Raw genomic sequence first — 11,059 nt, 5'->3', positions numbered from 1 at the left:
AAAAAAAGCAGTAACCTCTAATTAAAAGCCAACAGAATGAAATCAGTGGGGAAACGGCGAGGAATGCAGTGGATTCCTTTGTTGTGCAAATGAAATAAGGATATTGTTCCCAGACTGAACTGGCACACGTTTGTGGCACACCCCAGGGACTGGCAGTTTCTATTCTGTGTCAGTTGCACTCTGCACGCCTGCCTGTGCGCATCAGTGAGTGACTAAAGATTAACAGCACCAAGCAAAGCGAGCTGGTCATTGCACTGGGCTGTGCCAGACTTTCTCACCGTTACGGGATGGAGAAAAAAATCGAGAGCTGGAAACAGTTCCTAAAACTGAACTACCAGTTCAAATAGCAACACTCGAGTAAAACACTTGAACTAAACCCTGCTTTAAATGAAAACCACGAACTTGCCTCTCCCAGTAACAGGATAGTCTCGAAACTCGCCCTGTTATCGCTCTGAGACTTTAATGTTTGGCTGGGTAATCGCATTGATGGTTTGATCTAGAAAGGGCGGCTGTATTTGTGATGTACGGTGCTACTCGAACCGATCCGGGAGATATTTCTCAGTTATTTCCCAGTGCATAGTTCACAGCTACAATGGGCTCTTGTGTCTGTACCTGCTGGTCGGGAGCAGCAATAACTAGAATGGGGGATGCGGCGACTTCTCCCTCTCAGTGATGTGCAAGCGATGCCTGTTCATTGACATGCGGTCCCATTCGCTGGAGCCTACTCTCTCCCTCCCCCCCTCTCTCTCTCGATTTGAACCTGCCAACTTGTTTCTTTGGGGAGTGCAGCGGACCATCTCGGCGGCGAGCGCAACAATAGGCTTTGTCCCCCTCTCTCCCTCGGAGCTTCCCACAGTTACAGAGTGCAGCGAAACAAGCCTCGCTTCTCCTCTCTGGGTACAAATCCGACTGCCCTTATCGGGAGCGACCATCGGAGCAAACCCCGGAGAGACTTGCAAACCGAGTCAGATACAATGCTGCACCTGGAGACGCTGCGCTTACTGCTTTACTGGGCTGTTTAGAAGCTCCCCGCCGTTGTGCATGACCAGACCTGTGAAGAGTTCACGCCTGCCGGTCTGTGAAGTATGAGCAATGACAGCCAGTACGAGGACACTGTCTCCAGCATGGTGTTGGAGAATATCAAGCACAGGCTACTGAGCGCCTTCCGGGGCCCCTCGGCACCGTGCGAGGAGCCCGAGTCCTGGACTCTGAGCAGGAATCCCCGAGCCGACCACGAGCTCCGCAGAGCCAAGATCGATGGGGCCATCACTTGGCTCCGAACCGAGCTGGTGAGGAAAAGCTGCAATCTTTCAATCCGCAACCCTTTCCTAAAGCAACTCGAATTGAGCCCCATCTCCCCGTGCTCCCTGTATTGCAAGCGGCCAGAGCCGTGCTGGGATCCCACTTGTGTTGGCGCCCCCAGCTCTCACCCTCTCTGGAGATTGCCCAACTGTTGGGAAGCCGGGCCAAACAGACAGGGGCAAGTGCACGTTGGCCACCGGCTCCGCTACTGGCTGCAAGGAATCTGAACAACTAGCTTTCCGCAACTATCCTTTAGAAATGTTTTTGTTTACTAAATGCATAGCTTCTCCCGGCTTCTTTTGTTCAAAATAGTCATCTTTTCTCTAACTGGATGAATGGGTTTTGTTGAGATAGGTGTGTGGCTGGTGATTTGGGGAAAGACTGGTGGCTGGTGTTTTGGGGGATGGACGGTCGAGGCTGATGAATGATAATTTAGTGATTTTTCAAACAAGATTCACCTCAAATAGCTTTAATGCCTGTCTGTCCCAATGAAGAGTCCAACTTTTTGAATATTAATGGCTCAGAATATGCACATTTTACAGAAGTGGCTGTCTCATCTCTTTGATTTGCAGTTGGAGATGCGGTCCCAGGATCGGCAGCTCGCCAAAACCTTGTTGGAGTTAAACAGCGAAATTCAAAAGCTGAGGAGTGAACACGAATTGTCCAAGAATTCGGGCAGCAGATCTCCAGCAGGGGTCCGGGATCGTGAACTTCAAACCTCTGGGCAACAAGACAAGGGAGCAGAGCAGGAAGGTTCTTCCCTCAGCACAGCAGAAAGAAAACTGCTTTGATGTTGAGTATTTCACCCCGAATTAACACAACACACAGTTAGAGGCAATCGCATCTCACAAAGATCCATCGATACGCTCGGATTTTGCCTTATTAATAGACGAGTTTTAGTGCAAGGCGACGCTGTAACTAATATAAACACGTTAGGTCGAATTAAAGAACTTTAACAAATTACTTTCGTGGCATTGCAAATGTATCTTATATGTTCAGCACAAAAGAAGGTAAGCAATGCAGCAACTAAGTTAAACAAAATGCAAAAATTACCGCAGCGCCGATTTTCTTTCTCTTGCATGCATACTTTGGCTTGTTAACACAGGCTTGGGGCAGCCTGAGCTCGCAGATGTTTAACGTTGCGGCACGGACCTTCCCAGACAGAATGGGAAATGACGGTGTCAGTTGCATCCTGTGCAGGTCTGGTGCGGCTTTCGGTAACCTCAGTGTCAGCCTGCCAGATTCGCTGAGTTGGCACCTGTTCATATTGTGTTGCCATATCCATCCAGCAGTATAAATGGGCGAATGTGACAAGAGAGGGACCAACTCCATTAACAAAGTACAAGTGAAGTACACAAACTGCCACAATTGGAGGCAGTGCACAGCCACAACATTGTTTACAGAAGGCACTGATGTCCGTGCTACCAATGCCAATTCTAAGCAGCATTGACATCGGTGGGTGGCAGAGGTGGGCAGAAACTTGCCCGCATTCAGGATTGGGCAGCAAAGTAATTTTGCTGACATTCACTTTTATGCACAGTTCGTGAAGGAATCTGTAGCAAAGAAAATAAGAGCGAAAACTGACGAAAATCAGCGCATGCTCGATAGCAACCACATTTATTTGGTCACCTGTTCCCATCTTGGCTCATGCCTATAAATGGAACCATCTGGGAGCAAGCACAGGAGAAGCACTGCAGGAAATGGTTCAGCTAAGTAAATAATCCATTATGCTGTACTTTTGATACTGGTATGCTCTTGAATGTTGAACCAATGACAAAAGTATCTATCTGTAAAAACCTTACATTTGCGTACACTTCCTGTTTACTCTCCATTATAAATTTCTATTTCTGCGTTTATAATGGAAACAGCCTATATAAACTTGTCACACTGCAATTACAGCCTCCCCAATGGAGGTGGTGCAGCACTACCACTACATTTGGTCTAGACTCATGTGCAATACCATGGGAGATCAACTTGTATATTAGTAAAAATCTTGAGTATGGTGCATGCTCTATTTGTAACCTCTTCTGTCAATATTTCCAATGGGAATTCCAGTTTAAAAATGTCAGCATTTACCTGTTCCATTTACCTGTGACGATTCTCTGAATATCACAAGGTAGTGATAGCGAATTGGCAGTCCATTTTACACGCAGTGTCTTTTCTGTTGATATCAATGGAAAAGAAAATCAGCCCAGGTGTAAAACAAGCTGTTGATTCATGATTCATGAAGTGACATTAAAAGCATGAAGAGCCCTAGTTTTATTTCTAAAATGCTTTAACAGAAGAATTTGATTCATTTTTTCACCTGGCCTTAAAAGTTAAAATTACCCCAATAGAGTGATCAATGTGTGGAATACATTTCCAGGGAAAGTAGTGGAGGCAAGAGCCCTGCAATCATTTAAGAAACAATTGGATGCTTCAGTAGGAAGTCCATGGATGTATTAATTAATATGGGCTGAATGGCCTTCCGCATCTGTAAGTATCTTGTGATCTAATAAAATAAATATTTGAGAATGTTAGTGAAATGAGATCAGTTTCAATTTCTCTTTTACCCACTTATTTATTTTCCCTCACATTATTTTGTTTGCCTTTTGCCATGCAACGTTTCTCAACAAAAGAGGAGAGACTGGATCAACTGGGCCTTGATTTACTGGAGTTTAGAAGGATGAGAAGGGATCTCATAGAAACATAGAAACATAGAAAATAGGTGCAGGAGTAGGCTATTTGGCACTTCGAGCCTGCACCGCCATTCAATGAGTTCATGGCTGAACATGCAACTTCAGTACCCGATTCCTGCTTTCTCGCCTTACCCCTTGATCCCCCTAGTAGTAAGGACTACATCTAACTCCTTTTTGAATATATTTAGTGAATTGGCTTCAACAACTTTCTGTGGTAGAGAATTCCACAGATTCACCACTCTCTGGATGAAGAATTTTCTCCTCATCTCGGTCCTAAATGGCTTACCCCTTATCCTTAGACTGTGACCCCTAGTTCTGGACTTCCCCAACATTGGGAACATTCTTCCTGCATCTAACCTGTCTAAACCCGTCAGAATTTTAAACATTTCTATGAGATCCCCTCTCATTCTTCTGAACTCCAGTGAATACAAGCCCAGTTGATCCAGTCTTTCTTGATATGTCAGTCCCGCCATCCCGGGAATCAGTCTGGTGAACCTTCGCTGCACTTCCTCAATAGCAAGAATGTCCTTCCTCAAGTTAGGAGACCAAAACTGTACACAATACTCCAGGTGTGGCCTCACCAAGACCCTGTACAACTGTACTAACACATCCCTGCCCCTGCACTCGAATCCCCTCGCTATGAAGGCCAACATGCCATTTGCCTTCTTAACCGCCTGCTGTACCTGCATGCCAACCTTCAATGACTGATGTACCATGACACCCAGGTCTCGTTGCACCTCCTCTTTTCCTAATCTGTCACCATTCAGATAATAGTCTGTCACTCTGTTTTTACAACCAAAGTCGGGTCATGGGGTCCCCATCTATGCTAACCTCGACCCCGTTTATTCCCCCACAGTTGTGTTTGTGAGTGACAAAAGCTGCAAGGCTTTGCTTCACATATTCTTGGTATTCTACAGGAGTATTACTGACCAGTGATTCAAGGTCGTAATCCTCCTTTGGCTTCATGGTGCACACCGTCCCTTTTCCCTGTTTTCCCGGGATAACCATCACCTCACTCTCCTGTCCCGTACAGACTGACCCCCAAAGTCAGTGGTTTCTTAAATCCACTAGGATCCCATGGCCTGGGATGAAGTTAGCCCCCAGGATCCCTCTCCCTTCCTGCTCCCACTTCATCAGGACACAAGTCCACTTAGTGTGGACTGTACCTAAATGAATGGAGAGTGGAACGGAGAATGAGCCAGTCTGTTCAGTGCCTGTGAAACGTACCAAGCTATAGGGGACCCCGTGAGACAGAGGTGAGGCGGCGGGGTTAGCTGCATAGACAAGGGTGCTTGAGGCACCGGTGTCCAGCAGGTAAGTCCCTTTCACCTTTTCCACCACCATCTGTACGGTCGGTCTCCCCCACGCATCGTACTTGAGGGCACACAGGTGGCCAGGTTGTGCCTGTCCTAGTCACGGTTTTGGTTGGGAGGGGGCAGGTGGGATTTCGGTACCAGTGGCGGTGGCTACCTTTCCCGGGCCATCTAACATGGTTTGGCGTGCAGTTAAAAAATTATCAAATGAGTGGGGAGGGGCTGGCTTATCTGTTTGGTCTTTTGGGCAGGGGCTGGAGAACTCTTTCCTGTGCTATTCTTCCATGGATTTTTACAATTCTTTCTCCAGTGACCACTCCTTCCGCACCCAAAGCAGGTACGTTTTGTATCAGAGGGGTTGCCGCCCTCGTGGTACCATTCCCTCTTGTCTTGGCTAGGTCGGATTTCGTGAACCCGTCCCTTTTGTGGGTTCTCTTCTGTCCCTCTGCCGTTTCTGTAAGCTAGGGTCAGTTGCCTAAGCACTCCCTGTTCTGTGGCTTGGGGATCTCTGGGGTCGAACCAGGCCTCAGCCTGTAAAGTCCTTACACAATACCACAAATCCACATGAGGCACATTCTATCGACAAGGTCACTCCATGACCTGAACCTTTATTCACAGGACCAAGAAGTGATGACCCTGCGTGGGACCTCCCTTTATATACCTGGATGACCAGGTGAGGAGTGTCTCCCACAAGTTCACCCCCTGTGGTCAAGGTGTGCATTTCTTATGTATATACAATATTGCAGTGTTGTTACATAAAGGTTACATACATGACATCACCTCCCCCTCAACATCTTATTGGGATCATAGGTTAAGTCTCTCGGATGGTCTGCGCTCTCTCGTGGAGTGCCGCAGTTGGGGCTCTGGTTGTTGAGCCTTGGTATGCGTGTCTGTCACCTGTGGTGATTCCGGCCTGTCCGGGCTGACCGCAGCGATTGTGCATGCTGCTAAATGTTCTTATTGCTCGTTCACTGGTGGTCGTGTGAATACCATCTCATGATCTTCCTCAGGTTCCTCAGTGTCCATGCTGAATCTTTTTTTTACTTGGTCCAGATGCTTGCGGCATATCTGCCCATTGTTAAGTTTAACCACTATGACCCTATTCCCCTCTTTGTCTATTACAGTCCCCTCAAGCCATTTGGGCCCCAAAGCGTGATTGAGAACAAATACGGGGTCATCAATTTTTATACATCTCCCCCTTGAATTTCGGTCATGGTACTCATTTTGGAACTGGCGCTTGCCCTCAACAATGTCGGACAGGTCTGGATGAATGAAGGACAGCCGAGTTTTGAGTGTTCGTTTCATGAGTAGCTCCGCGGGCGGGACCCCTGTGAGCGAGTGCGGTTGGGATCTATAGGCCAGCAGGAGACGCGATAGGCGGCATTGAAGGGAGGGTCCTTGAATCTGGAGCATGCCTTGTTTTATGATTTGGACAGCACGCTCCGCCTGGCCATTGGAGGCCGGCTTGAATGGTGCTGTCCTGACATGGTTGATGCCATTACGCGACATGAACTCCCGGAATTTGTAGCTTGTGAAACATGGGCCATTATCGCTAACAAGGTTGTCTGGCAAGCCATGGGTCGCAAAGACCGCGCACAGACTCTCCACGGTGGTGGATGTCGTGCATGAATTCAAAATGATGCACTTGATCCATTTCGAGTACGCATCAACCACAATGAGAAACATTTTTCCCATGAACGGGCCCCCGTAGTCTATGTGAATACGTGACCATGGCCTGGTGGGCCAGGGCCACGGGCTGAGCGGGGCCTCCCTGGGGGCATTACCTACTGGGCACTCTTTGTGCACCTGCGAACACAGTGTTCCAGGTCTGAATCAATTCCCGGCCACCACACATGTGACCGGGCAATGGCATTCATAAGCACGATGCCTGGGTGCTCGCTGTGGAGTTCCCTGATGAATGCTTCCCTGCCCCTCTGGGGCATGACTATCCGGCTGCCCCATAGTAGGCAGTCAGCTTGGATGGAGAGCTCATCCATCCGTCTGTGAAACGGTCAGGGCATACTCCGTGTGCGGCCGCCCAATCCCCAGTCAGGACACATTTCTTAATCAAGGATAGGAGGGGATCTCTGTTGGTCCAGATTTTGATCTGGCGGGCTGTGATGGGGGAGTCTGCGCTGTCAAAGGCATCGACAGCCATGACCATCTCAGCGCTTTGCTCCACTGTCCCCTCAGTGGTGGCCAGTGGAAGCCTGCTGAGCGTGTCAGCTCAGTTTTCGGTGCTGGACCGGTGCCGGATGGTGTAGCCATACGCAGCGGCAATGAGAGCCCATCGCTATATGTGAGCTGACACATTGGCATTGACAGTCTTGCTGTCTGACAGCAGGGATGGTAACGGCTTGTGGTCCGTTTCTAATTCGAACCTTCTGCCAAAAAGGTACTGATGCATCTTTTTCACTCCATAGACACATGCGAGTGCTTCTTTCTCAACCATCCCATATCCCCGTTCAGCTTGAGAGAGTGACCTGGAGGCATAAGCCACAGGTTCTAGTTGGCCCTCAGCGTTACCCTGCTGCAACACGCACCCAACCCCATAGGACGATGCATCACATGTCAGAACCAATTTCTTACGGGGGTCGTACAGGGTCAACTACTTATTTGAACAAAGTAGGTTCCACGCCCGATTGAAAACCAGTTCCTGACAGTCCCCCCAAAACCAATCACAACCCTTACGCAGGAGCATGTGTAGTAGCTCCAACACTGTGCTTAAGTTCGGTAGAAAGTTCCCTAAATAGTTCAAGAGTCCCAGAAATGAACGCAACTCCGATGTGTTGCACGGCCTGGGCGCTCGTCGAATCGCCTCCGTTTTGGATTTGGTGGGCCGAATCCCGTCTGCAGCAAACCTCCTGCCCAGAAACTCGACCTCGGGAGCCAAAAACACACACTTAGACTTCTTGAGTCGCAGGCCTACCCGGTCCAGTCGGCGGAGCACCTCCTCCAGGTTGTGGAGGTGTTCCTCGGTGTCACGACCGGTGATGAGGATGTCGTCCTGAAATACGATTGTTCCGGGAATTGACTTGAGCAGGCTTTCCATGTTTCTTTGAAAAATCACGGCCGCTGATCGCATGCCAAACGGACACCTGTTGTAAACAAACAGTCCCTTTTGCGTGATGATGGTGGTCAGTAGTTTAGATTCGTCGGCCAGTTCTTGGGTCATGTAGGCTGAAGTGAGGTCCAAATTGGTGCCAGCGTGGCAAAAAGGTCCTCCGTTCTCGGGAGCGGGTATTGGTCTTGTAGGGACACCCGGTTGATAGTGGCCTTGTAGTCGCCACAGATCCTGACCGAGCCATCCGCTTTTAGGACGGGAACAATGGGGCTCGCCCAGTCGCTGAATTCAACGGGCGAGATGATGCCCTCTCTCAGCAACAGGTCCGACTCGCTCTCCATTTCCCCCCACATCACATACGGCACATCTCTGGCTTTGTGGTGCACTGGTCTGGCTCCTGGGGTGATGCGTATCACTACTTTGGTACCTTTGAACGTCCCGATGCCAGGTTGAAATTGTGACTCAAATTGCTGTAGGACCTGTGAGCATGAACTTCACTCCACAGATGACATGGCGTACACATCCGGGACAATCCAGAGCAGCAGCCAGTTCACCGATCCATTGTCTGTGACCGTCAACATTGCACTGCCTAGCACTGGGATGATTTCTTTGGTGTACATCCGTAATTGCGTCTCAATGCGTTCTAGTTTGGGTCTGCTGGCTTTGAGTGGCCACAGCTTTTCGAATTGTTGAACACTCATGAGTGACTGGCTGGTCCCCGTGTCCAGCTCCATACGTACAGGGATGCCGTTTAATAGGAATTTCATCATCATAGGTGGCGTTTTGGTATATGAGCTGTGAATGTTTGCCACATGAACCCGCTGAACTTCAGCGTCCATTGATTTGCCCCAAGCGTCATCCTGCCTTGCAGACCCCTCACCTGGTTCATCCGCCTCGTATATTAGCCTGGTTACAGGCTTTCTGCACATTCTGGCTAAATGGCCAAATGAGGTTACAATTTCTGCAGATGAACTGTTGAAACCTGCAAGTCCTGGCAGTATGTCTGCCCCCACACCTCCAGCATGAACTGAGATTCCCATTGTTGTGAACAAAAGAGCTGTTACAAGGCATTTCTCGCTGATTGTCCCTTTGACTGCTCTTGAGCATCCTGTTAGTGGGTGTTAATGGCCCCATCCTGGGCCGCATTGTCCACTGGGGGGGCGTAAATGTCCGTTCAGCTTGCCATTGTTTATGTTGGAAACTTACTCTTGGGTCTATTGCTGCCTGGGGTGTGTCGAACTGCCCTTGCCTGCCTGCGGGGCTCTGTGTTGCGTTTATGATATTGACTCCCTGATCCATCGCCACATTGGAGGCAGAATTGCGCGCGAATATTATCTTGGTTTCCTCCTCCCCCGCCATAAAAGTCTGAGCCATCAATGCCGCCGCTTCCAAGGTCAAGTCCTTGGTCTCAATTAGCTTTCTGAAAATCCCAGCATGACCGATGCCCTCAATAAAGAAATCCCTTAGCATCTCCCCCCTGCAGGTGTCTGTGAACTTACAGAGGCTGGTCAAGCTCCGGAGGTCCGCAACAAAATCCGGTATGCTCTGTCCTTCCCGACGTCGATGGATATAGAATCTGTGTCGGGCCATGTGTATGTTGCTCGATGGTTTGAGGTGCTCACCGATTAGTTTGCTGAGCTCTTCAAAGGTTTTGTCTGCCGGCTTCTCGGGTGCTAGCAGGTCTTTCATGAGCGCGTAAGTCTTAGGTCCACAGCTGGTCAGCAGATGAGCCCTTCGCTTGTCGGCCGCTGCTGCTCCCAGCCAGTCCTTCGTGACAAAACTCTGCTGGAGCCTCTCAATGAAATCGTCCCACTCCTCACCAACACAGTACCGTTCATCTGTGCTGCCGGTGGCCATTCTCGTGGGTCGTTGATTCCCGTTTCTCGTCGCCAATGTAAAGTCCTTACACAATACCACAAATCCACACAAGGCACATTCTATGGGCAAGGTCACTCTATGACCTGAACCTTTATTCACAGGACCAAGAAGTGATGACCCTGATTGGGACCTCCCTTTATATACCTGGATGACCAGGTTTGGAGTGTCCCCCACAAGTCCAGCCCCTGTGGTCAAGGTGTGCATTTCTTACGTATATACAGTATTGCAGTGTTGTTACATAAAGGTTACATACATGACACAGCTTTAGTTCTTATTCTGGGTAAACTGTTAGCTACTAGGCTTCGGAGCCAGTGTGCTAATTCGTCCGGGTTTAAGTGATCCCTGTCTATGTCCCCACTGCAGGCACTTTTGTACACCGGCTACAGTTGGTCTGCGAAAGCCTGTGGGGTTTCTCCTGTGAGCTGCACCGTGTTCTCTACTCTAGAGAAGGGACTCCCGTCATTGCCAGCCCATAGCTTCTAAAATGTCTTCATGGACGGCAGCAAGTGTTTTCTGTCCTCTTTTGCTCTCAGTAGAGAGGGACTGGTACAGTTTGCCATCTAGGGATAGGAGAAGCATCTTTGCCATTTCTGCATCATCGCACCCATTAATATCCCCTGCCTGTTCCACTTCCACAAAGTGAACCGAGGGGTCTCCCTTTTGGGTTAGTTTTCCCAGGTGGCTTATCTAAGCCCTAAACTGGTGGGGAGTGTGGGGGACTACAAACTGACTTTCCAGGGGCCCTTGACCCCCGCCAAGAGTGGGCGGGCCAAACCTCTGTTGCCGGACTGGGCACATTGGCCCTGGTTCTGGCTCTGCCTGTT

At 49.3% G+C, this 11,059-nt stretch overlaps 1 protein-coding gene across 1 annotated transcript; it reads left to right on the top strand.

Annotated features, from left to right (window-relative positions):
• The first annotated feature begins 931 nt into the window (after positions 1-931).
• Positions 932-2,160, top strand: aard (alanine and arginine rich domain containing protein). The gene is made up of 2 exons (XM_070874944.1): positions 932-1,289; positions 1,875-2,160. Exons 1-2 carry the CDS (start codon positions 1,086-1,088, stop codon positions 2,091-2,093), a joined length of 423 nt encoding a protein of 140 aa, XP_070731045.1. The 5' UTR covers positions 932-1,085; the 3' UTR covers positions 2,094-2,160.
• The last annotated feature ends 8,899 nt before the right edge of the window (positions 2,161-11,059 follow it).

Source organism: Pristiophorus japonicus, chromosome 1 (genome assembly GCF_044704955.1).
Source record: "Pristiophorus japonicus isolate sPriJap1 chromosome 1, sPriJap1.hap1, whole genome shotgun sequence".
Taxonomy (NCBI): Eukaryota; Metazoa; Chordata; class Chondrichthyes; family Pristiophoridae; genus Pristiophorus; species Pristiophorus japonicus.
This window is presented reverse-complemented; position numbering and strand designations above follow the sequence as displayed.

Coding starts and splice junctions, on each gene's coding strand:
- aard (XM_070874944.1), top strand. CDS start 1,086: ATGAGCAATGACAGCCAGTACGAGGACACTGTCTCCAGCATGGTGTTG. Junction 1,290..1,874: donor CTTGGCTCCGAACCGAGCTG/GTGAGGAAAAGC, acceptor TTTGATTTGCAG/TTGGAGATGCGGTCCCAGGA.